Source organism: Poeciliopsis prolifica, unplaced genomic scaffold (genome assembly GCF_027474105.1).
Source record: "Poeciliopsis prolifica strain line A6 unplaced genomic scaffold, Auburn_PproV2 SCAFFOLD019, whole genome shotgun sequence".
Taxonomy (NCBI): domain Eukaryota; kingdom Metazoa; phylum Chordata; class Actinopteri; order Cyprinodontiformes; family Poeciliidae; genus Poeciliopsis; species Poeciliopsis prolifica.
Window position 1 is genome coordinate 5,068,975 of NW_026562394.1, and position 27,979 is coordinate 5,096,953.

General features: G+C 39.9%; 1 protein-coding gene across 13 annotated transcripts in view; it reads right to left on the minus strand.

Moving 5' to 3' along the window:
• The window catches only part of msi2b (musashi RNA-binding protein 2b), a 277,823-nt gene that overhangs the window by 102,400 nt on the left and 147,444 nt on the right, over nucleotides 1-27,979 (minus strand). For all 13 annotated transcript variants that reach the window (XM_055043792.1, XM_055043790.1, XM_055043785.1 and 10 more), the window contains one exon: nucleotides 21,947-21,995. In XM_055043792.1, the coding sequence (XP_054899767.1) occupies nucleotides 21,947-21,995 (49 nt within the window). The remainder of the gene's footprint in view (nucleotides 1-21,946; nucleotides 21,996-27,979) is intronic.

Genomic DNA, 27,979 nt, shown 5'->3' on the forward strand with positions numbered 1-27,979 from the left:
ATGTCTGGAATCTGTTAAAATATTCCTCTTCCTCTGTGTGGTTGACATACGAGTTCACATGATCAAAAGGATGAAGTGAGCAGTGAGTGTTTAGGGCAGCAGAATACTGTGTGGGAGTTAGAGGTCTTTCTCCAGGCTGCACGGCAGCCCCTTCTCTCAAGACAAGTTAATAAGATGGAGCAGTCCCTGCGGGCAAAAGCCGGCAAGCATTATCACGGTGAAGGAAACTAGACAAACTGACACATACAAGAAGAAAACTCCCCAAAAGCTTTTAATTACCCTCTCGCTCTGGCTACTGCTGCAAAAAAAAAAAAAAAAAGAAATGTTACTTTGACAACTCGGAAGGCAGGCACCGCTTTGAAATAGCCCCGATTTCTCTTCTACTTAGCTTTACAAATCTTCTTCAACAGTTAGGTCTTCTGTTTTATTTAAACTTCTCAATTTGCATTTTTTTTGTGGGAATTTATCGCCCTCTTTTCTTTTCACGCTACGAAACAGCCCACTCCTCAAGCTCGGTGCTCATACCAGCACATGTGAACTGCCCAAAGACTACTTCGAAAGACATGTGGTGTGATGAATAAATCATGGCGCATAAAACCAAAGGAAAAGAAGACTCTCTCCTGAGAGCCCATATTCACTTAGCGCCGCCAGACTCAAACAAGTATCTCCCTGCCATCTAAATGAGCCACACATGGCTGTGCTGAAGCCAATAAGAGCAAAACTGTCACCTCACTGACGAAACATTGATCATTAGACAATTTGTTCCCTTTTATTACAGCCATTGTAATTAAAAATAATTGAGTAGTGGAGTGGGCAGGTGTACCCATCAACATTTCCCCCCCACCAATTAGCACTACAATAATATTGCACTGGATATTGCAGATGATATTATTAGCATTTTGATGGAACACAAGTGCCTGCACGTCTGGACGCCAGAGAAGTGTTCTCAAGTGGGATCTCCACGCTAAGATCCACCAGGAACGGGTCACTTCTGGTTGGACGAAAATGAGCTCAAAGAAACAAAGAGATGAGCCATGGCATGGAGTTTCATAGAAGTTTAAAAAAAAAATGTTTTAAAGGAAGTGCACAGTCTACAAAAAGGCGAAACCATAAGAAAAAATAAAGAAAATAAAAACACTGGCAGTGCATGCAAGTGATGAAAGGCATGAAATGCTCAAAATACAGCATGTAAAATTGATGCTCGGAATCTGGGATCAACAGTTCAGAACAGAAGAAGAAGATAAGGCTCACCTGAGCATAAATAACTTTGGTCTCGAACACAAACCTGACAAATGTGTTTTAGCATCTCAGATAAGGCCTGTGTGTTCTCATATAGCCAGTTCGTCTGTTGTCACTGGCCTAACAAATTGGTTCTCTGACCACTTGGGAGCTTGTGTGAGATGGTTTATGCTGCACAGAAGAACCAGAATCACATTTGATGCATTGAATTTCTGTGATACATCTTACCAATTTGATCTGAACCACCCAACCTGGAGCTCGGTGTCAGACTGTGCCATGGATTACCTTATAAATAATAGAAGGAGGAGATAACTGACAGCTGCTGTGGGTTAAAATGACTTTTCTGCTTTCTGCTTGCCAGTTACCCAAAGTGGACCAAGATGCTGACAAACAAAACTCCAGAGAAGAAAAATATTCTTTTTCCTTGCTGTTTTTCTTTCAAAAAAAACAAAAGTTGCAGCTCTTGTAGCAACAATAGTCCCACTGTGCAATGTTCCATTTTTCCTTTATAATACACTTCAGAGCAGTATCTCCAGCAACATTTTTTGTCTCCAAGTTTGAACTAATCCAAACTCTGGCAGTCCTGGCATTCATCGGCACGGACTGAACAAATTCAAACTCAACATTTCAGAATGGCTCAACTTTGACTAACTACTGGAAATGGGTATTACTTAAATCTATGTATAAGTACTTTAATCCAGGCATTTTGACCAAAGCTGTCTTAACTGAATAAACGTATTAAAATTATATACATTTTAAATGAATGTATTTTTTTTTCAGATTAGATCAATTGTTTAATACCAAATATCACATCAATAAATGTGAAATACAAGAAAGTCATCAAATTATCTAGTATGTTCGCTACAATACTACATATAAATAATGTGAGACATAAATTGATACTGACTGAATGACATAGTAGTGAAGTATTACACTGGAACCAATTGAATGTGATCATGATCTGGTGTCTTGTTTTAAGTAAAAACACTTTTCTGTTGATTCCTGGAGATGTAGCCGTTTTTAACAACTTTCAAACACTGAAGGGACTTCTTCAGAATAAGTATTTTCCTTCCCTTTCAGAAGCTACAAAATGTCCGTCTGCTGTGAAACAACAGCATTGTTGTCATGTGAACATCTTTCTTGAGACTAAATATGGATGGGACAAAAAGCTAAAGGTCCAGTATTAATAAAGACAGTGGCTGTGGAACCTGAACTAACCATGACAAGGCAGCAGTAATGCTTTAGTGCTGGCAATTTTCTAAAGTATTTTTTATAGAATTATTAGATTGTGAAAAAATAAAAGTACACAACATATTTATATATTTTTCTTTTTCATAGTTACTGTTCAATTTTCGTTGGACTGTATCCAACACAATGGCTCCTTTTCTCCTGAAACAGCACTACAGCATGTTTCACTCATAATGCGATGACAAGAAATGAAGACATCTGTTCATTATCTGCTCTTGTCAATTTATTTATTTATGTATGTGCTGCAAAACAAATTTCAATTTTTTTCCCCAAAATTAAATGTTTCACATTATCAGACCTATTTTTCTATCAGATAAACATTGTCTGAGGGAATAAAAAAGCAGTTTTCAAGTGAATATGTTATTTATTCATGGATCAAAAGTTATTCACATCAATATGGTTATGTGTGAATGTTTTATATACCTAAAGTTTTTTCTTGTTTAAGTTTATTAATAAATTCTAGGATTTATTAATATCCTACTAATTTCATTTTAATTGATTTAAGAAATCAATTAAAATGAAATTAGTAGGATAAACTTTTTTATAAATCAACATTCTCCAATATAACAATATTTAAGAACATGTGAAAAACAGTTATTTGTATCGATTAGTTGAGACAAAATTGCAAAGCAATTTTGAAACCAATCATAGTCATGATGATTGGTTTCAAATCAAAGCAAAAATACCTTGGGCAGTAGAAAAAACTTTTACCTGCAACAATTAATCCAGAAGAGCACAGAAGAGTCATCAGGAAGTCACAAATTAAACCAGACCTCCTTTGCCTCAAAGCAGGTAAACATACTGCATGCTGCACACGTAAACAATCTGACTTATCTTTCAGAACGAACATTAAGTAGGAAGGGACAAAGTGGCAAGTTTTCTGGTAGCAGCACTAGCAGAAAAAGGCAGAGCTCTGTTCATAGCTGCCTGACTAATGGCTATGTTCACAATTAAGTTAGTTTACAAGCACTTTATTCGGTCTTATTAGAACAAACAAAGAAATGCATAAAAAGATTTTAAAAAAACACATAAAACAACAGCTTCACAGAAGACAACTGTTAGTCAAATTCCACACTTATAGCTGATTGAGACATTTTGGGTTAAACTTAAATACGCTGTTTCTGAGGAAAACCTCTCAAAAGTGAAGGAATTAAAACGAATTTGTGAGGAGGAGTAAGCCTGGTTAGCAGTTGATGCCATGTGCGATGGCTTGGACAGCATTTGCCCCCTTAACATTAAATACAATCCTAATTTGAAAGCTTCCTTTTATTCTTACTCAGCTTTTTTTGTATTATATTAAAATTTGTTTTATGATCCAAAACATCTAAAATGACAACAACAAAAAAAAAAATGAAAAGAGCAACTGTAAGGGCACAAAATACTTTTTCATAGGTATGCGGTTGTGTATTTATGTTTGATGGAAACGGTGTACTGGTAAAAAGCTGACCTGCAACGCATTTCCCCCTCTGTAGGGTTCACAAGGTCCTTCCTCCACTCATCTGACCGAAATATTTCCATCACTAACAACATTTTGTGGTTAAAAATAAATCACAAATACCAAATATCAAATTTTAGAATAGGACTGAATTACTTCAATGGGGAGTGAAAAACGGACATATAGGAGAAAAAGAGAGGGGTTGAGTCCCAGGGACAAAGACAGAGAGACATACATAGAGGGAGAGACCGAGACAGAGAGATCAGAGAGCTGGGGACAGAGGAACAGCAAACGATAAATGAATTCCCAAGAGAAAAGGAGGGACATGGAAAAATTACAGAACAAAAGGAGAAGATAGAAATGACATTTCTTAAGGGACTGCAGTGTGGCATTTGTAGGAAGAAAAATGAAATGTGAGGACCACAGAGAGATGGAAGGCGGGAGAGGACACGGGGCGAATGGAATGAGTAAGAGCAAGAAACAAAAGCAAAGTGTGTGAGAGGTAGGACTAATTTATGAGAAATGAAGGAGGAGTCGGTGAGGCTGGCTGCTGCCGTCTGATGGATTGGGTGGGGGCTGGATTCAGATTTGTGCACCCAGAACGGACACAGAACGACCTGTGAAATGGATCGTTTGAGGCTACATTTCACAAAAAAGTGAACTCTCCAGAAATGGAGGATGAACATAAAATAATAATACAAATCTTTTAAAAAGAAAGCATCACTTTCTTTGGTGGAGAATCTCCCTGGCAGGGAAGTAGAGCAGACAAAGGCAAAGGTGAGAAAGAGAAAAGGTGGGAAACAAAGAAAGAGAAGCACAGGGGAATGAGCAAAAGAAGGAAAAAAAAAAACGTGTGAAGTGACAGAGGCGAGAAAAAGTAACCCAGGAAAAGATGACGGAGATAAAGGGAGATGAGAGACAGCTGCCTTTGAAGCAAGTGCTCCTCAACTGTGACAGTTTGGAAGAAGGGGAGCCGGCGTGGTAGTACGGCTGTGTGTACATAGGTTCAAGCATGCATGTGTGCGACCCTCTGAGTGTTTGTGAGTATCTGTTATATTAAAGCTCACAACAGCGTGAAAGGTGGGATTGATGATAAGGAAACTGCTCATTTGTAGTGCTTACAGAGTTTGTTCCCACATGCTGCAGGTACACAAACTCAGAGAGACACAAACGCTCACACATACACAGACACACAGGCAGCCAGCAAAGCTGCCTCTGGAGGTACAGAAAAACACTCGAGGCCCTCAAAAAAAAAAAAAAAAAAAAAATTCAAGCCTCTCCTCGAGACAGAATCCCTCCCAAAGCGAACTGACATGGGAGCGCCGTGAACTTCCTCTCTCAAACAGGCACTGTCTTTATTCACCGCAGTCTTACAGCACTCTTGTACTGTATCAAAGCTAGGACATGCACCGCTGTAAGAAGTGCTATCAATGCTGTGACGCGCACCTTCTCCTCCTAGCACATGTTCTCTTTATGTCTCCCTTTTCTATCTTTCTTCTGCGTGCAACTTTGAGTGAACAGAGTAGGGTTGGCAGCGGCGATGAAAGACAGTGATGAAGGTGAGGCGGTGAAACACGGTGGAGACGTCATCTATCTGCTGATAGAGAGAATACATCACACAGATAGACTCGCTTTTAAGTTCGTCCTCTTTCAGCCGAGCCCGGTATAGATCAAGACCAAAGCAAACATCACGAAATTCATATACGGATGAACACAAACACCACAAACCCTTTGAATCCATCTTTGTCCCGTTACATGAAGGTAAACCCAGAGAAGGCGAGTTTTGTTACAATATCCACATGCATTAAATTGTAACATGAGCTCAAAACAAAGCACAAATGAGAATGTCTCTTCTACAGGAGATTTTATTTCTAAATTTCCTTTTTGTATTTTGCTACCACAATGTTGCCGAAGTTGAAAAAAACATTATGTCACTACCGATCATTTGTAGAACCCCAAGGCTGAAATTTGGACCCATTTTTTACGACGCATATATACAGTCACTTGGATAATGAAATATACTCAAACTTTATTGCTGGCATAAAAATGTGTGGCAGCCACACAAACCTTTTCCGTGAATAATATCAAACTACAAAGCGTCAAAACTCATCGAAATACATTAAAATCTGACTACATTCAGTGTTATTTAGACCAAGAAGTTTCAAACCAGATGTTTTTTTTAATTTTTAAACGTAAATGATGAAACTGAACCGCATTTATCCTCAGACAATAAGCTGACACGCACACAAAATAAATAAAATAATAATAAAAGAATGTGAAAACCTGACTCGGAAGTAAATAGTACTTTTCCTCAGTTTTTGCCTCATAAAAATGTAACGCATCGGTCTGTGCGCCGAAGCGCATGGACTGCATCTATGGGGTAATTTCATTGTCACTAAAAATAGAAAACAGGGTTGGAACAGCAGATTAACTCCAAACAGGTCAGGTTTGATTATTTTTAAGGTGATACTAATGATATTAATTTACATATATATTTGTGAGTGATGAAAGGGCGGACCAGCAGCTGCGCTCTATTTCCTGCAAATTAGGATTTACAAAGGAAAGGTGCGCAGCCACGTCTGCGCGCACGTCTTTATGCATCCAATTTTTTTGTCCGTACGCCAAGTTTTAGTGTGAAAACTGCTCACTCTTTTATGCATGAGATCCCAGAAATGTTCCGGAATAAGAAAAGTACCTAAAAGTAAAGGTACCCCTCTTCAAGTGTGTCGTCATTGTCCCAAAGAACCTGGTTCCTTTGACCAGGCAACAGGTTGAACATTTGAACTTTACCATCAAACCGAGTTTGAGGTGTTGTTTTTGTCCAATGAGTGTTTCTTGAATGTCAATTATAACAACTTGTTCTAAACATTTTTTAAAATAATTTGAGAATCATTACAAACTGAGAAGACTGGTGTCAACTTCAGACTCATGCTTTTATTTTCTCCCGTCTCGACTATTGTGTTCCAATATTTACATGTATCTTGCATGTTAGTTAATCAAAGACCCATGTACTGATGGGTAAAAATGTCAAAGGAAAATATCCATCAACCCATACATTTTCTGTTCGCCCTTGTCCCTAATGGGGTCAGGAGAGGTGCTGGTGCCTATCTCCAGCAAACGTTTCGGGCAAAAGACAGGGTCCACCCTGGACACGTCGACAGTCTGTCGCAGGGCAACACAGAGACAGACAGGACAAACAACCATTCACACACACTCACACATAAGGAGAATTTAGAGAATCCAAATTACTCGGCAGTCATGTTTTTTGAGTACCTGGAGAGAAATGGCAAACATTTAGATTTAAAAAGGTATACTTTTAGGCAGCACTACGCAGTCAAAAATTTCAGAACTTTCCTAATTGTTTGAGACAGGAAAGAAGCCCTTCTTATATTTCAACTTTGCTGTGGGGAAAAAAAAACTGAAAAACACTCCAACAAACTATGGTTTAAGCAAATCATTAGGAATTGTGCTCATACTTATCCACTGATGTAGTTTGCTTCTGTATACACTGGACCCACAAATGATTGTCATTATACACTGACAGGTGATGTAAAAACAGATTATCTAGTGACAACGAGGAGTGATAATGGGAAGGATAGAGTTTATGAAAACACACAAAGCACTCAGTTCCCAAAAGTTAATAAATGAAACTGGAAGATAGCTGGAATTTAATAATTTTTAAATTAGTAAAATTATTGTAGCCATTAGCCTCTAAGGTCGTGACAGAGCATTTTATAAATACTAAGAGTGAATTATTAACCAATTACCTATTTTCTAAAGGTGATGATTTGTGCCTCGTTTAATTTGGGGGTTTTACAATAAAGATGCATGGAAGAAATGCATGCAAGTTATTTTGTCTGTACAAAAGATGATGCCTATCTCTGTGTTGCCCTTCGATTAACAAGCAATTTCTCCTCTGTCTACCTCGCCATTCACCCAGTAACCACCTCCTCTATTAATTTATTGTGGGATAGATTAATAGATCAAGTCTATTAATCTATCCCACAATTACTAAGGATCACAAAACCAAGAAAATGTAACTCTTTCACAGTGTGGCTAAAATTATCCTGGGAGATGGGATAAGGAGATTCAAGCCATGGAATAGGAACTTAAATTAGACTGGATTTGGGCATCTGATCAGAATGCCTTGAATTCATTTGAATTTGGAGGTTTCTTGGGCATAGAACCCACTAGAGGGACTAAAAATGCCTTCTGTCCAGGGGATATTTTGTGCGTCCTGCAGAATACACTAGAGTGTTTCTTGGGTGATATGACACCAGTTGAATTTGTAAATGTACTTTACTGTTGGCGTCTTTCAGTGTGATAATGTGCATTGACACTCAACTAAAAGATTAAAGAAAAGTGTAATTAAGGTATTGTTTGTCTCTAAATTTTATAGATCAACATATCCAGGGTGTACTCCAGATGTTGCCAAATTTCTGCTCGACATAGGCACCTGCTGACCTGACACCTGCATGGCTGAGAAGGTCTACACAATGGATAGATGCTGTAGGTCTAAATCTAAAAGAGCATCTGTGGGGAACATGTATTTCTGCTGAATGGTAGTCCAATTGCACAAGGTACAAGAAATAAAGGTTTACCATTTCAGAATTTCAACCGTCCAAACCAATATTAGTGTAGATTGTCATGAAGTGGCAGATGGTCAACATAAATTTACCACATTGCATAGTGAAGTTGGTTGATGGCAGGTTTGTTGGAGGCATATAACATACCAAACCAGGCCACTATGAAGCCACTCTTTTTCTATATAAATTGTAGCACACACACTCTCTTGCATAGATTTAAAAGCGCTTCACACCTACACGAGGGCGCACATTTAAACACACAAAGACAGACTTGGAACCTGTCAAGTGCAAACAAACTGATGACAAGACGGCGACAGATGGATTCACTGAGGAGAGACGAGCTACGCATTCAACTCAATTAGCAGCGTGCTGCTGCATGACGCCGATGGGATATGGAATCTTACCATGACTGGCAACCTGTCAATCGAGCAACAGAGCTGCAAAACAAGCATCATGCAAGACGCAATGAATTAAATTTAATAAACCAATAAATAAATTAATTTAGGAATAAATGGTATAAACCCGTGGAGTGGCAGCTCTGCATCAAAAAACAGGGCATAATGTGACCGGGGAGCCTAAATATCCCCAGGGGCGTGCACACAAAGAAAAAAATGGAAGTGGAGAGAGAAGAAGAAGAGGAGGTGTCTGTGGGCAAAATGGGGAAGACAGGAGAGAGAATAAAAAAAAAAAAAACAATGGCTGCCTCCTTTTTTCCCTCTAGCGCATTCTCTATACCTATGTGAACATTCATGAGCGCTGTTCATATATTATCCTGCCATAGTGCCTAATGAGCCAGGCATCTCCACCCTGACACATACGCTTGGCTAGGCAACCCTTATTACAGGGTGAAGGCGTGCTCACACATTCAGTCACTCCCACACACAAACTCTCAGGTCATCGTCGCAGCTGTAAGCGGGCTGCGAAAGAAAAAACACATTTTTAGCTGCTTGTTATGTATAAGAGAGAGCCGTATTAAAACATCTTTATTGTCTGTCAGATGTAATGGTCAGATAATGGTTTCAGCGCATTAGTACGTCATTTTCAGACATGTCAAATTTCTGCTTCTTCCAAATATGTGAAGCAGCATGAAGGCTGCTGGTAAATATGGGGACAGACGCCATGCGCTCCTTCTGAGATGTTGGTTATTACAGATGCTTCATTGTTTGTGACGGCAGACAAAATTGCTCTTTTTGCTGCTTTTTTTTTTTTTAGAAGCAGACACACACTCAGACAAAATAAAGCACATCAGCAAGTCTATCTTGTCTGGCAAAACACCAGTCAAAGGCAGGATGTACCCCGCAGTGCTATGATTGTCTTGGCTGCTTCTGTATAAAAAGCTCCTTCACTTCAAAAATGACTGCTACAACTGTTTAAGTGATAAACCAGCAGGGCTGTGGGAGGTCAATCAGCAGCAAGTAGGGGCTGGACAGAAGAAGTTGGCCAAATAAAAGACAACAAGTACAGAAGTGAGACTACCTTACAAAAGTGATTGGCGGGCGCTTGTATTTTTTGTTAAACACTTCAAAACGGTATCAACACTCAGTTTGACCCTGAACGCACAAAGAGGAAGAACAAAAAGATCACATGAAAGAAAACCACAGACACAGTCTTTTTCACTTTAATCTAAGATTAGATGCATAGACTGCAGGTGATGTAATCTAATTCATCTTGCAATCTCTCTGAGAGGTGATTGCTGTGGCTCAGTGACTGATTGTGGGTTTTTTTAGTGTAGGGGCAGGCTTTTTCCTGGGGCAATTATTAAAATAAGTTTGAAAAAACTTCGACAAAAAAGCTCTTTAAGAAAACAAAAGATGTACATAAAATGGTAGGAGAAGTATATAACATCGGGTTCTTTAGAATTACTCATCTGAGCATTTTCAGAGAATCTGGTGGGATCCTTTTTAAATATTTTGTTTTGTAACATCAAAATAAATGTATTAATGTATTCTATAGGAATTTTTGAGACCAACATAAAGCAGTGCATAATTAACAAGAAAATGTTAGATGGCTTTGTTTCGAGGCAAACTGGTTGAAATAGGACTAACATTTTTTTTACCTACATGCAAAGAGCAATGAGGGGTGGAAAACAGTGCATTTGGCCCTGAATACAACATCTACATTGTGAAACATGGCGGTGAAGTTGTCATGTTGTGTGGAATATGGAGGCTGGAAAAGACTTTGGATCAGGCCCAAGATTTAGCTTCCAAAAAAGTCCAATGACTATGAAGACTTTTGCAAGGCGGTACTTGAAGCTGATACATTGCCAGGATATATACTGTTAGCTAGTCCCCTCAGAAACAAATTGGCAAAAAAAAAGAGTAAAAAATGAATAATCCACTTCATCATCATACATTATCAGTGAAGATGTTGACAAATAAGCTACCATCCCCTTAACTGAGAGGCTGTGCTTCTGTGGCTCATGTTTGAACGTAATAGCTATCATCAAACACACACACACACACACCTGTGTGCATCAGCATGTTTTTTTTTAAATCTTACAAAGACTTGAAAAGACATATTTCACTAAAACTGCACACAAGACAGTTAATTCCCTCATGTGCTGCGCTCAGCTGTAAGATGCTTGGCTAGGCACCAATCAAGCTGTAAATACAGGGGGACAACGAGATAGGCGACCACTTCCCTTGTCAGTTCCTCTAACAGCAAGTGTGAAAGTTAAAATATTCCTGCTTTAATCGGAATGTTGCGGAGCTTTGTTCTAATGTCTTGACCAGGTTATTTTACAGCTATGTTCCATCCAGATGAGCCTGAATTTTTCCATGAGGAGCGTTCTTTGACAGCAAACAGTGTTGTGCAAGAGCGAGTTCATGTCTGTGTGTGTGTGAGCAGATGTAAACTCAGTATTCCAGGTCACGGTGTCTGCAATTTCACAGGGGGTTTAACCTTGGTAAATCCACTATTAGGTGTTCTGAGAATGATGATGTGAGAGTAGATCCTCCCCGATGGTTTCACTTTCTAAGAGCATCAAGCAGGTCACAAATAGAGAGGCTGTAGGGGTATTACAAGGTCAAAGGTGTGCTAACTCTCAATATGATGACAATTCCAGGCTGGCATTTTCATTTCCTGAGGAGTCCGAATCCCCCATTGCAGCCGAGGCCGAAAATGTTTGCTTACTTTTGTTCAAATAAGTTCTCCTCGTCCTTTAAGACAGAGTATTTATATCGCAAATATGCAGGGTGAGTGTGTGCACAACAAATGCTACCAATGTGCTGTGTATTTGAGGAAAACTCCACCTAAATCCATTACCGATAAATGTGTAAAATCCTGGCATAGCTCTCCTTCATAACTGCAGATGTTTTTTCTCCCTTTTATTGTGTCCTTCAAATGTCTTCAGAGGTGTGGCTGTGCTGCCAACCAGTGGGAGTAGCTGATGTTTTTAATGGCACATGGTTTGTCTCCTGGTGGTGAGATAAACATGGGGAAGAGATTAAAACCCCAGGCTTTCTTCCACAATCTCCTGCCTTCATCCTCCTTTCCTTTGCAGTGGCCATGCAGGGCCAGCACAGCAGAGTCTAAGCAAAAAACAAACCCATCCAGTGCATGGGCTTAAAGTGCACACACAGACACACGCCTCACACTCCACGCAGACGCATATGAGTACAGGGACATTGATTGAGGGGTAGATGTCAGCCGTGAGCAAGAGAAAACAGACAGGTGACAAGAGGAGGATTCTCTACCCTTTAATCACCAATCTGTCTAGTGTGTCTCATTGCAGACGACAGAATCCCAGCTAATTTAATGCTGGTGTAGATTCAGAGGTGAGCCTTTCAGGTCACCCATGTCAGGATGCGGATCAACAACAAAGAGTCAGAGGAGGAGGAAGCGGGGGACCTCCTTACTTCCCGCTGCGCCTCCCCCTGTGAGGAGACGGTTTGGCCACAAAGTCAGACCCGCCTGGGATCCGATGAGCTAAAGCAGTTATTAAAAGCGGGCTAAACACATCATTTCCTTTCGTCACTGAGATTAGGCCAAGGTGAGGGGCCCCTCCGGTGGATGTACACCCAGAGCGTATGATTAGCTCTGCCATTTAAATGACATTCACACTAATCGCTAATATCAGGTCTGTCAAGGTGAGAGAATACAATAAGGAATGTGTCTGGAGGCTGCAGCAATGCAAGGGGAAGTGCAACGATATCCGATTCCGCTTGATGTGAGCGCAGTGGCGATGAGTTAAATCAGACACGGCCGCTGATTGTTTTACTCTGTCATTCAGTCAAGTCATGGCACACGGGAGGTGTGAAACACTACAATTTCTATCAAATCAACATCACTTACACAAGAGGGGATGCAAAGTGGGGGCTTTCAGCCATCAAAAAAGGAATATGAGGGTTTTGGGATATTTTGATCATTAGCTGTAATAGTTTTCTTAGCTGAAGCAGAAAAATGACATGTAGAAGTGACTGGAAGGATGATGACTACTCAGAAGAATGGTGATATTTACTCTTTCACCATGCAGTAACTTTAAAATTTTGCTCTTTTTTCCCCAATTTCTTTGGATAATATATCATGGTACATTTTATATATTTTTTATACTCAACACACATTAAATTCAATGTAGATGGAAGCAGAGACTGAAGGGACAATGTAAAGACTTTACTAAACTTTATATTTATTTTTTGTTGGCATAAATTCATCAAACAATAATTCTCTATGTAATGATCTTTAAAACTGAGACAACCCCGCTCCCTCTCAAGTCAGAATAAAGGGAGGCATTATCAAACTTCACTCTCAGCAGTGCTAGATCCATTTGGTAAACAGCCTGTGTCCTACAGTAGTAATCAGAGGGTATTTTTGAGGGATTTGCTGGCTGGCCAGGAGGTATCCGCTGGAGTGATCTCTAATTGCTAGAAGCAGAGGCCTAGACTGCCTGGCGCTCTTTTGAAGCCATCGGCAGCAGGTTCCAGCCAGAGGAGCCAGCAGGGGGAAGCTTCCCACTGAGCCACTCTTTTTTTTCTTTATTTACTTCTCTTCCTTGCCATCACCATGCCTTCATTCTGCTTTTCCTCTTTCCGTCCTGTTCTCTTCTTTAACTGTACACCTATCCCACCCCCTCTCATCCCCCTCTCCTCTCCTACTCAGTCAATGAGCCAGCAATCACTTTGCAGACAGACATCCTCTGCTCAGTCGGCCATGTTCAATCCCTAGCACCGGTGGCTGATGAGGCATTGTGGTGACGTCAAATACCGCCACTTTTCACCAAGCTACACTCAACCTGTAGAGGTGCAGGTTTTGCTTCCCAGGTTACAGATCTCAAAGTGGCAGCCTTGTAGAAAATAATTAATGTAATGTGCCAAAGAGATGAAAGATAATGAGGCCAATTATATTTTTTTCCTCCACCAAGTCAGGCCACAGGGGCAAATTTATGTCAGTTTGTTGGTGGATTGTGACACTTCATGCTATTCAAGTCTTGGTGACTTTAGGAACATCTGTGTCCTAAGGCTAAGATCTGTCCATAGTTTTAAAACACTCACTATGCATACTAAGAAACTTGGACTGAGCTGAGCTGCACTATTTGGGGGATGCAAAGATAGAACTTATCTTTTGAGGTTAAAAAGAAACATGTACATATTCAAACATACAGTGGCTTAAAAGAAATATTCATACCCACTGAATCTGTCACAGTTTGCCAGCTTTCAACTGCAAATGTCAAAATATTTTAATAGGGGCTTTATCCGAAAGACCAACACCAACATAATTTGGAAGGAGGGAGAAAAGTTTGGTTTTCATATGTCTTTACCAAATAAAAAAATAGAATAAAAAATGTTTATAAAAAAAAAAAAAGCTAAATCTCGACTGGCATCATGGAACCCAGAAAAGAGTGGGTTGGAATTTGTAAGGGCTAATACTGAGCATCAAATATAAAATGTTACAAATCTAATGCCTATTTTTCAAGTATCAGCAATACTGAGAGAAATATCATTGGCCAATTTGTGCGATCTTTGTCATATCAATCTTCCAGACCACTCAGGTCTGCTGGCTCTAATTTATTCTAAATCCCCAGAAACACAACCATAACCAAACAAGGAAAGGCTGAATTCAGTGTTTATGTTCCTCTAATGTGGCACAAACTTAAAGAAAACTGCAAAAAAGTTGAAACATTGAGTTCCTTTAAATCACAGCTGTGTGGGTTTTGCTTTAAGTACTCCAGCCAACTGGCCTTTACAAACCATCTATAATCGCTACATTACGCTCACAAGAAGAAACACAGTTTTATTCTAAGACAAGTTGGTTGATATATTGGCTACCTCAAGTAGCCAGATCTCTGGGTATCAGAGTGGATGTTGAGCAGCTACAGACATCCACTTTTCAGTATTTCAATATACTTTGCATTTGATTTCAGACTCAGATTGGATTTTGACAATCCTATTAAACACATGAACCTTTGCATTGCAGTTAATAGTTTCGTTGATGTTCTGCTGGAAGGTGAACCTAATCAGAGAAACTTCTGTTGTTGAGGAAGACATCCTGCCCGGTTCCGATACTGAAGAAATAACATTTAAAAAAGTCAAGAAATTTATGGACAACCCTGACCATCATCTTCAAGAGGCTGTCTTAGAAAAACAGAGTGTCTTCAGTCAGAGGGTTCTTTAAATTCACTGTAACACAGCCAGCTACAATAGATCTTCCCTGCCAACAGCCAACAATATCAAAAATAACTCCTTGAACAATTTGAGTTAGTATGAGTTACAATAACATTTAATTTCCCTCTGGGATCAATAAAGTATTTTGGAATTAGAAGTTGAAGTCTTTGTGGTTTCTCCCAGCATTGTCTTGTGTTTATCTCTGATCTTTTGTCAATCAACTGTTCCCAGCAGACAAAAATAAAGATAAATAAAACAACATTATCCTGAAACATTCATGGATAAATTCACGGCAGTGTGTTCAAGGGCAGTGTTCCAAGCATTTGCAAGAAGGCCAAATGGTCCATTCTGGTTTTGTTTAAATAGAACTGCTTTTAACGCATTTGATTTGTGGCAAACTTTTGACTTTCTTCTGTGAACATCCGGTTAACTGCATAATATTCAGTAGATTATTTCACCTGAGCTGTGCAGCTCCTGCAGACTCACCATGGTTATCTCTGCTTCAAATAATCTACTCCTTCCCTGGCCTTTCATTAGCTTTCAATTTGTAAAAAAATGACCCTGCATTTGTTCATGTATGACTATATTTTCACTTCATAACAGTGCAGTACTTTGTGTTGGTGTGCCACACAAAGCTCAGATGAAATACATACAAAAGTGTGGTAGTAATGTGACAAAAAAATGAAAAAGTTAACAGAATATCAATACTTTTAAAAAGCCCTGCACATGAAAAACTCACAGTCATCCATACACACAATCTGTCAAAAACGCAACCAGTTTTCGGCTGCCTGCGATGCAGCCTGCTCAGTGTGACATTGACTCTTGAGTGCCAATTCCACACTGGGAGCTGTACTTGCTAGTTTTGCTGCCAATCCAGGTAAAGAGATTACAGACACACACAATGCAGTCTTCTGTTCGTCTGCCAAGAAGAAAACCAGCCCTTTAAGCCATAGAAGAAGAAGAAAGAAAGAAAAGAAAAGAAAAAAAAAAGAAACTATACAAATTCGCACAGCCTTGGCCCTTTCCTCGCACACACATAAAAACCGAAGAAACCCCTTCTTCTCCAGGAACACGGCTTCTAACGCGGCGCCTCGCTCAGTGGCTCTCTCGCACAAAGCAGCCTTGTGACTGGGACAATCCAGCCAGCATTCCTTTATTCTGGTCCCCAACTCTGTTGCACATTACTATTACTTGCATCATTCAAAGAAAGGAGGAATTTGGCTTACAATCAGTCACACAGTCATTGTAATGCCACACTAATGGCGGCTGTCTGGTTACAAACTACTGTAAAGAAATATGAAAGCAGGTTACACTTGGATTTCATCAGCTTTCTTAATGTGTAATTAAAAAAAAGGTGAGGGAGAACACATGCATTGGAGTGTGCATCACCCAAAGTAAGATATACATACTACCTGGGATATTTGGAACTAAAAAACTTTTGACACTTGATGAAAATTGCAGGTTGTTACCCGGTGCATATTTAGCAGAGTGGGAATCAAACTCGCTGTGACGTGCAACTTTTGACCTAATTAATCAGCTACTTATAACTGTGTAATGAGTGTAATTTAGAATTCAGATTGCTATGTACTAATTTGCTTTATATATACTTAGATTTTTGGAGATTTGTATAGTAGGCGTGATGCTGAGAAATGACTTGTGTGTAGTGAAATCAGAGGGTGGAAAAAAATTGTATATTCATGTTATACATCAGGCTTTAAATAGGTCCCTTGTGGGTTATATGTGTATATATCTGCAAAATGAGCCAATAAAGAGAGCGATAATGTGATGAGGAGAGATGGTTAATTATTGTGTGGCAGAGCAGAGCATAAAAGACATGTATGAGCTGTGAGATTCATCTATCATCCTCCGTAGTTTTTGCCCACAAATTAAACTGTGATGCTTTGATGGATAATGATAGCTGCCACTCTTTCATCACAGCCTTCATACCCCTCTTGCAGGAGATGCCATTTTTTCTTCACCTCGCCACAACTCTCTCTTTGGCACTACCAATTGTGTTTGACAGTAAAATCACATTTTAGATCATAGCTCATGTGTCAGTCAGCCAAACAGGAGGTGGTGAAAAGAAGAAAAAAACCCCGACTCGGGGCTCGTCCAAAGAGCTTTTTTTCCCCCACCCCACGCAGTCCGTCCTGTCATCCTGGAGTCATGGGAAGGGTGCTGGGAATGATGACAAGTATGTGCAGACGGCGACATGTGCTTATGGCCTTGTCCCAGCCTGGGTTTTCTTTTTTTGGGAACTGTGGCATCCAGTAACAAGACGGCTTAAGCATAACTCGTAAAAAATAAGCGCTGACAAATTGCACGCATTTCAGGTTTTTCCGCTTTTTCTCTCCTGAGATGAATGTCAGGGGAAGAAGGGAAGGTTGAAGGGAGGCGGAGTGGCGGGGAGACACTGCAGGGGAACATGGAACAATAGGCGCCCTCTGGCATCAACCTCTGGACAGCTCAAGCCGCTCACCAAAGACACTGAACTCACCCACAATGAACTGCTGCGGTGGGAAGGCAGGCTTTAGAGAGTTCAATTTCCAACACAATTGGCTGTATTCTCATCCTTTAAATGCCAAGAAGATGGTGTGCAGCGTGCGCCTTTGTGTGGAGAGCTTTGCTTACAGCGAGTGTCCTCTAGCAGGAGGGGGAAGAAAGACAGGAGAAGGCAAAAGATGGCAAAGACATGCAGTCAGGATGGGGGTGAGACGGCGCAGAGACAGAAATAGTGCAACTGTGCGAAATAAAAGGAAGAACGAGAAAGAATGAATGACCGGGAGAGATAGAGAGCGGAAACAAAGGTGCAGAGAGGAAACGAGAAGGGTAGAGAACGTCTCCTTTGGTTGTCGCTTAGCCGGGCTCGGGGGAACCGTCTGAAGGACAATGCTGCTACTAGTGGAGTGTGACGTTTGTCCTCTCTCTAATTCACCAAAGCACCAAGGAAGACACACTAATAATCAAGCGGCAATCATGCAATAAACTCCTCAAAACAAAACATTACACAGCTAGATCAAAATCTCAGAAAATGAAAAATACATAGGCACAGAAATAACACTGCTGTCTACTAAGTACACCATAGCAATTTTCCTTTTCTCCATCTAATTCAGAATGGCACATCATACACTATGAAAATACTTTTCAGATTTTTTTATGTAACTGCAAATCATTTGGGAAATGCCACAAATTCTCAACCGAACTTAAGTCTGGACTAACCAACAGAATCCCCACAGTATCATGCTGCCTCCGCAGAGTCTTATTGTTTAAACATTAGCATGATTGATGTGGATGTAGTTTTTCACCACACAGTGTTTTGCATGTGGTTACAAAAAGTGAAATTTTGGCCACATCGTACCTCATACTACCTTGTTGTACATGTTTGCTCTCACTACAATCCAGCACCACAATTTTAAGAAAATCCTAGGGGAAACCCTATTCTCTCTGTTTTTACTCTAAAAGTTTGTTGACTAATGTAAGTTTACCACACACACACACACGCGCGCGCACACACACACACACACGTACATATATAAAAATGTAAAAGAGGCTGGATATAAATGACTGAATCAATTTTCAGATATATATTTGTTAAATATTTTGAAAACCTCATTTACTTTTGCTCCAAAGACAAAATTATACACTACTTTGTGTCCCAAGTAAACACGATGGGGTTTGTATTTGTAAGGTGACAAAATGTGAAAAAGTTGAAACCACTGTAACCTCAGAAATGTCTGCTTTTAGGTATTCTCTCAGAAAGAACTATCTACCTTCTTCACTCTCGTTGCTTTTGTTTTAAGTCACACTTGGTAAAGCAGGTTGGTGGATGAGTTGTTTGTCATTGTTGTAAAGTGCAGCGTCTCAACACTGTTCCAGGTGTGAGAGAATTTTTTCTTACCTGTTATAAATGCACTCTTCAAGCTGCTTTCAAAGCACAGTATGCTCCACCTGAACTATTATTTTTAAGGGTTTGCAATTACAGAAACAGCAATCCCTTTATCTGAGGAGAACTCCTCAGTGTAACATTCGATTTGCTGAATAAATAATGTTATTTTTAGCAATTGCAGCCCTGCAAAAGAAAAAAAGAAAAAAAAAGAATTATTTTTTCATGACTCAATCTGTAAGATAAAATGAAACAGGTGGGAAATTGATTTGGACTGCAAGGTGCCAGATGCCCGTCACTTGCTCTGGATTACGTGGCAGAGTGGGCCTGGGGACTAGTTTCACTCATATTATATTCAATGTTGTTTCCGTTGTGGTCACAGGGCAACTAAGCCATTAATATTACACAGTTGCACCAATGGCTCGGATGAATTATTGAGATTCTCTTATTGGTCTATAATATTATATGCAATTCATCAGCAAGAGCTGCTGTGGTTTTAAGATGAAAGCAGCGGATCTTTAAGGTGGACAAACCAGAGTCTGCTGGTGGAACTGCAGCTGCCTCTTAGCGCCACGTCATGCTCGATATAAGTATATCATTAGAAAAGAAATTGCCAAGAAGGCTCTTTCTCCATCACTGTCTTCGTTTGAAGGGCATTTAGCTGTCCAAAGGCAAACGCCTCACACGCGCGCAGGCACACACACAAAACACACACTCCCAATTGTGGCGCCCGGAGCCTCTTGGAGAGCGGCTGGCGGTGCAGCAGACAGGAGAGGAAAAGAGTGAGAAATAAGAGAGACTGCGAGAAAAGCCTTCGTCTCACAGCAGACCTCACACTGGGTTCTGTCACTACAGATCAAAATCCCCTCAAAGCCATAGATCACTTCCACTAAAGTTCACATGTTTCACACTTAGGAACTGTTTACCAGACTCAAAGAGTCTATCTGCACAGCACACACCCACACAAACACACACGCCCGCACATCTAGTAATGCAGATAGATCTGAAAAAGAAAGATGGAAGGTTTTCAAACTAAGGCCAAAACGCACTTAAAAAATTTATGATTTAGACATAAAAAAAGAACAGTGGCTCAGTGCAAACAAATATTTACACCTCTATGGCAGAGCAGTGCTCAGCCCAGTACAAAGCAATGGTGTGATGGCAGCTCTACCTACTAGTGAGCTGACTGGTGTGACAACCAGATGAGTGTCTGCCCCTTTTTCTCGCTGAATACCTGTCAGTGCCTGCCGACTGCTAACGCACACCCACGTAAACAGTTGGTGACAGTCTGCCTCCAAAAAAAGTTACTTTCTTGCATTGTTGAGCTGTTACGGACAATAGAAGAGGCCCTAAATGGATCTAGGAACAAAAAGACAGTGCACTATTCATTTGGTTTTATGTATTCAAATAATTAGAGAAATATGTCAATGGATTATATATTATGGTAAAATTATCTTGCTTGAAGGGAGTGGTTCCCAAACTTTTCAACTTCTTGCCCAAAAGATAAAAAGACATGTTGACAGGTTGAGCATACAAGCACTTTTAGGGAGTTGATTAAAATGTGGTGCAATTATCACACAATATGTTGGCCAACATGTTGCTTTTATTTTTATTTTTTTCATCTTAATTAGTTTTATTCAATTCCTATTTTTGTTTTTATGTGTTACAATCTTTCTGAAATGTATATGTTTCATCATCATCATTTTTGGATCCAGTTAAATTTTTGAAGAGGACCTAAAAACCCCAGGCTTAATATCCGCAACCCCAAGTGGGATCCTGGCCCCAAATTTAAGAACTATCAGTACAGGACATATGTCAAAGATCTGAGTGGTGCTGTCATTTTTGAGAATAACCTAAATGGACAGTGTGGATTTAGTTCTGATGGAGGCTTAGGCAGTTTAAGTCCCATTTTACTCCCATGCAAGTCGACCCCACTGACCAAATTGTTTGCTCCAATGCACAACTATGCTCAACACTAACCTGTTCATTTTTCAGTTGGGAAAAGAGACTTCATGATGTCTTTATCGCCAGGAATTCTTTATATTACGTAATGGAAATGTCCCAAAACAAGAAAGTGTCTCTATAAAATTGTAGCTGGCTGTCAGGAGCCAATGACAAGCGGGACGCACCACAAGCAAGAACCTGAAGATAAAAATAAAAAAAAACGAATGTAGCCAGAGACAAAAGAACCAACAAGAAAAAGTGTTGTGAGGAGAAGCTGTGACACAAAGAAAATGCAACGGTGCCTGTATTCCTTCTGTGTTCAGTTGGAGAGTTTGTGGCCTGCTCTGGATGGGACGCCATGCAAGTTAAACCCGGAAAAAAAGAGTTCAGTGTTAAACAGACTGATGATGATTAAGACACTTATTTGATCTGCATTGGGTTTGCATGAAATGCAAGTGGACTGAGGTAGTAGGCCTAACTAACTGCAGCACAAGCAACTGTCCCTGGACATCAACTGTTTAAACCAGGCTTAAAACAACACTGGTGGGACTAAAAGGCTATAACTGCAGTGTGGTGCAGGAAGGAAACCTGTCTTTGGAAAGTCCTCTGCATGAGAGAGAAATGTCCCCCTCATCTCAGATAAGGAGCTGATGAGATGGAGTGATAAAGTCAGTGCTTCTCCCGGGTCTTATCTGATGCTGTTATCTGACTGCACAGCACCCACCATCTCGCCATCTTTACACCCTTTAAGCACCTCTCTGAAACACTCACACCAGCATCATCACATACACAGACACACACTCTCACGGGTGGCGTCTAACGCTCAAACATTCTAAACACCGTACCAGCTTATTGATTACTTTGACACGCTCCCATTGTTGAACAGATGGTACACCTAATATCATGTGCAATGGAACTGTTCTGTGTTATCTCATGGGGAAAGGACATAAAATGACTGTTTTCTCACTTCTTTTTGGAGAAAACGGCACCAAAGACGAAGCTATGAACTTACCTCTATGTCTGTTAGTAGTCTTATCAAACATAAGCATGGCGTCGTCAACCTGGAAGACACAAGAGCAGCGTTGGCATTAGCTTAATCTTTGCACCGAGTGCCTCACATCACCTCCTCCCCATTCAATCTCATTTCATCTACTCGCTGTAATTACTCTTAGAATATATATCCTTGCTGCTTCACACTTATTTCTTTCTAAGCACCTCTCTCCCACGCAATCATTCGGTGATCACAGGATTATCGTCAGGTTACCGCTCTCCCTCCTTCATTTGTGCGCTGTAATTTTAGATATTACAGGAAATTATGCAATCTCTGTGGTGTTACTCTTTGTCTGGATTAGAGTGGCGACAGGGGAGAAAATTAACAATAATGGCCAGCAGTTAAAAAAATGGAAACAGTGTTGACATTATGCTTCTTTTTATTATTATTATTATTATTACTTTGACAAAACCTCAACGTCCAGTCTTGGAGAGAAGAGTGACAGATAGACACATTACACTAAGCGGGAGAGAGACAAATGGGACCCTTCCTCATCTCCCGGCCGCAGCAGAAGCAGCATCCACAATAATATCATCCTTCATCATGTCCAATAAAGCCACACACAGTCAGACAGCGTTTCTTCTTCAGACATCCCTGACAAACTCATCTTTCTATAACTCTGATGAAAAGCTTAAAAAACCGACTGAGGCATGCTCATTTAGCCTGTGATTCTGTCTTGGAGAGAAAAGGAGACCGGAGAGCATCAGCGGGTAGAAACAAAGAGGGAACGCCGTGCGCTTCTCACTCCCTGGTTATGGTCTCTAGGTGAGCGTAACAGTGCACAGAGGAGGCTTAATGCTGTGCACAGCCCTGCACACATCTGTGTTTTTCACGGGAGGGCTGAAAAGCTTCAGGAGGAGATGGAAACAGACAAGAATAGGGGTCTCGCTCAAGCCGAACTGTCTGATTGGATAAAGAGAAGTGCCTGGCAGCCAGGCAGACTAGCGCTGGCACACTATTCATGCCACCCTCTTGCCACACATTTGGCACACAAGACGTTGGCACAGCTTGTGGGGCCCCGGTTACTTGCTGCACGGCTCACAGGCCACATGCGGCTCCAAGGCACTTCATTTGCACCTCCCTAAAATATTTTCAATTTGGCGGAAAAAAATAGAGGGCAACGCACGGGGACCTTCAATAACCTATATACACAGTTCAACTAATTGTAAGTCGCTCATTACTCTTCTTAGGAAAGGGAGGATAGAAATAAGCAATTTGTAGATTTGCTCTCCAAATCTGGTCTCCAGATGTGCTTTGAGGGTTTTTTTTTGTATGTGTTGTTGAATTTGACATACAAATAATACCACTGGCTTACAGGAACCAAATGAAACAGAGTGAAAAAAAGAGGATTTCTGGTGATCATTTATCTTTGCTTAAACAACTAATAGAGAAAGTATACTACCATTTCTGATGTTATTCTAACTCAGGATGATTGGACTATATGAGGGTCAGCAATTAGTGCAACATGAGCAACTTCAATAATCTTAGTGAGCCAAATTTATATGGGCATATACACAGTTACATCCAATAAACGTCCAGATGAGTCTCATTTGTCTGATTAAAAGTGCCTTTTGGAAATACCCTGTAACCTATAAGTGGTTATTAAACATTCTTTTTATTAAGCTCACATTATTGGCTAAAAAGCCTGAGAGGAAAATGAGACAGATCCAGCCAAAAGAAAGTGGGCCCTATATATAGGGTACAAAGTATGGTAGAGGGAGACTCCTATTTGGTTTCTAGATGAAATGCTTAGTTATGCTTGCATTAGCAAAACAAAAAGTAAAGACAAGCAGAACATGCAAGGGATTCACAATAAAGATCAAGAACATGCTGTATAAATTCAGCCGAGCTGTAGAAGAATCCTCTGCAACTGCTAACTAAGTTATTTTTCTGCCCTGAATTGTTTGTTTTGCTGGAAAACCAGCAGAAGCACACAACAATGTTGTGAAAACAATAAAGTTTCTGTGTGTGAAAAATGTTCTTTAAGATGACTACGTGGTTAGATGTCGTTATAGTGGTGTACAAATAAAAAACTGCCGAAGCAATATCGCCCACAGTAACAGCTTTTATAAACAAGCATTTATATTGTCACACGTTGTAACCTCTGTCTAATACTAGGCAATCAAGTGGAAATCACATTAAAGTGAGAGGGAGTGGGATAAGTGAAATTTGTAGTACTAAGGGTTATGATTTTATTGGCGGAGTCTGAAGAACGGAGAACCCTTGTGTTTTTTTATCTTCACTACAATAACTCCATTGTTCTGGTCGGTACAACTTGATCACACACCGTTGTCCAATTAAAAGGTGAGAGAACTTTTGTTCAAGCCACTGTTTTTTTTGTTTGTTTTTTCTCCCTTCTCTCTCGGGATTTCTGCTCATAAAACCAGAAACGGTTTCTTATGTCTCCTATATTTGACAGCGTGAAAACTGCACTGCAGAACTAAGATGGAATGGCATGTTTACCAACTACGGTAAACATTTCATTTGACAACCGTGGCCGATGGTTTGTGATCATTTACATGGGAAGACGGAAATTTATAGCATTTGACTTCTGTCACCTAATGCTAGTAATGCTGACACAGCCAGAAGAGACGATACTTTATGCATCAGTAAACATGCAGACGAAACGCCAAGAAAAGCATCTCAGTTTTCCTTAAGACATGAAGAAATAGAAGGATCTTTATAAAACACTACTGTTGTCAATTAAAATCAACAATCCAATCGTACTGTTGCCTTCGTATTCACTTTGCACTTCTTGAACTCAGTTTGGTGTGTGACTTTTATAATAATTGAAGAGCTGAATACGATGATCATGGTTTTAAATCTGGGAATCGAGACCTCAACAGACAAGGCATTGAGCTCAAGTGTGACATTTGGACTCGCATAACCTCTGCTCATGCTCTATAATATTTTCAATCCATTCCAAACATTTCTAGGAGATTCCAGGATACAGACGAGTATGACCATCTCAGAATGGACTTTTGAATCTTCTGTATTTTAGTTGCCACTGACATCAAATTTCACCCCAATACATGGCATCAAATTGGGGTTTCAACATTAATCTTCAAAATATCTATGGCTGACACCGATTAAATTCAGTGTCAGGACTACATGAATTAGCTGCCATGGATTTTAGACAGAGCAAGCTGCATTTTGTTATTCTGTTTATATGAAGAAAAATCTTCACAACCCAGTTAAAATATCAGGTTTTGGTGATCTAACAAAAATATATTTATTATGTTATGAAAAATGTATCATTGCACAGGCCCTTCCCTCCCCAACTCTGCTCCACCAGACTAGCGGCAGCAGTAATTAGCAAACTCCTGCTAAGCTAATCATACAAACTATTTCTCAGTCCAATGCTACTAAGATCCCATTTACTACTAATCATGGTTGTAAATGGGATAATGATGGAGCACCACTGTGATGATATGCTGAAGGCAGAGTGTCAGAAAGAGTAGAACCTTCTTAAAACGTCAGGCCTAATTTAAAGCTTAAATAGCAAAGTCAAACTACTTGAGCTATATTTGGTAAATAAAAGGTGAGAGAACAACCTTTTTTAAATAACTGAAGGTAATATCGTTACTTGATTAAAATGATACTATGTGCTTGTAAATGTCATAATGCCACTCCTTTCATTTGGGAATATCTAGCCACACTGCCTTTCAAAAGTTCTCCAAATCTTTCTGAATTTGAAGACATCTTGTACTGCCTCAATAGTGCAATAGCCTAAGACATTTGTAAATGCACATTTCCTGGTGATGTCATTCTTTTTTATTTATACTATTTGATCAATATAAAAATTGTGGTTTGGATGGCAGAGAAGTGTCTTGACTCGTCAATGCTTTACATATGTTGTCTTTATAGGGTTGGCTGATGGCCTATTTGGAATTTTTACGACATAATGGAAGTTTGAGTCTGGAGGATTTTTCTACATAACGGCAAAAACAAGCCTCAGCAAGATGACTGTGCATGGCATTTATATTATGAGGTCAACGGAGTCTTTCTGCTGCTATTAAAGTTAACAGATGAGGCTCTTATTAAAGTAGCCTGCAGTATCATCCACCATCACCCACTTTGAGCCCTTCAACATGACACTCAAATATCCACACTCTAATATTGTTACTACTGCTCCTACTGTACAGCCTTTTATAGGCCGAGAGCAAGACGAGAGTTACTCTGTAAAATGAGCTCTGTGAAAGGAAGTGTATTATATAAATGTGAGCTGTGTTGTGACATTACTAGAAAAGGACCATCCAGTCAGTGAGACCTGTCCAACAAAGAAAAGATTCACAGTGAAGCACTGATGAGCACTTTAACAAAGAGTGTGCACATCATGTGAGGGTCACACTCCAGCAGGTCATACAACATAGTCCACCCCCCACCTCTCTCTCTCTCTCTCTTTCGGTCAGTCTGCCCGTCTCTCTCCCTCTCAATGCCACTTGCAGAGTCTATAGAACTATCTCCTGTGCTCCAGGGCTTTTCAATGTAGTTATTCAAGCAGAACACAACTGTGTGCCTCCATCTGATAGAAGGTTAAGGACCTCTTCACTGCTCACAAAAAAGCCCGCCACACAGAGGTGAGGCCGGGCTCACCTCAGGGAAGAAATCTTTCTCTGTCCTCCTCCTCCTTCTTTTTCACTCTTCCTTTTCTCCTGGTGTGGTGAAAAGAAAGGTTCAAAGGATAATGGCTGCCTTATCACTATGTAAAAGGGGAATGGGAACTCCAGCGAAGTGCCTGGCCTTTTGTGGCAATGAAGAAAAGAGCAAAAGTCTATTTCGCCGTGGTATATGCACTGGACCAGTCCATGACCACTAAAAAGGAGCTCAGAGACAGTGAGCGGGCGAAAGGCCGATCAGCTCTTTAACTAAACCTGCAGCCTAACATATTTGAACCACCTGACCTCCTCTCAAAAGGGCCCAGAGAAGCTAAGTTGAGGAGAGTCTCCGTGCTCGCAATATGGCTTTTATTGACAATTCAGGTGGTGAAAGATGAGGTTCAATAGAAAATCCAGCTGAAATACCTAGGTGTCATGCTTCTTAACAAACCACTGGCTGCCATTTGCAAAGCAGCCAATCAAGGAGCGCAATTTATGTTTTTTTTGGCTCTACATCCAAGAGAAGAAATAAGGACTATTTAGCTATTCCTTTAAGTTGTCAAAAAACCCATTTGTTCAAAATTGCCTTTGATTAAGTGGATTGGAACTATTTACTACTTTATTTTTCCAGTTTAATGCAATGTTTCTTTTTTGTTGGTTCACTGTATTGTTTTTATTATGTAAAACACTTTGATCTACCTTGTTGCGAAATGTGCTATATATCTAAAATTGACTTAGATTAGGCAGTTTCAAAATCTTTTAGAGGGGGGTCTTTTCAAGTATTTGCAGAATTCGACTATTTCTGACAGTTATTGTCCTTAATCCCTGTCAATACTGTACACTGTTTAACATTTTATGGTTCTGCAAGCCTGCAACATTAGCACTTGTCTAACTTTGTTAGACATTGATATTAATTTTCATGTAAGACTTGAGGGGTTTAGATCTGTTAGTGCTTTATGTGAGGTCTATTTATCAAGAGTGTGACTGATCTAATATTCTAATCCTGAACATGTTTACATTAGTTGTAAGTGGAGAATTATCATAATCACCAGAAATATCAGTCTGTGTGTATTAAATCTACACATGTGTTTCACTTTGTACAGTGAGTTTTAAAGGAATGTTTTAATAATATTAAATTGATTAATTGTTTCTGTATGTTTGTTGTTTTTAATCCCATCAGATTTTTATGGGACTGTTTTTATCTCCCACCAGACCAACAGTTAAACAATGAAAAAATGTGAAAAATGTCAAAACAAACACAGGCATCTTTAGTTTCTACAAAAATAAAAATAAAAATGCTGAAATTATATGAAAGCCCCACCTCATGTTCACTGTTAAGTATGTCATAGGATTTTGTAATGTTGTGAACAAGGTGGACTCTGTTGGAGAACCGAAA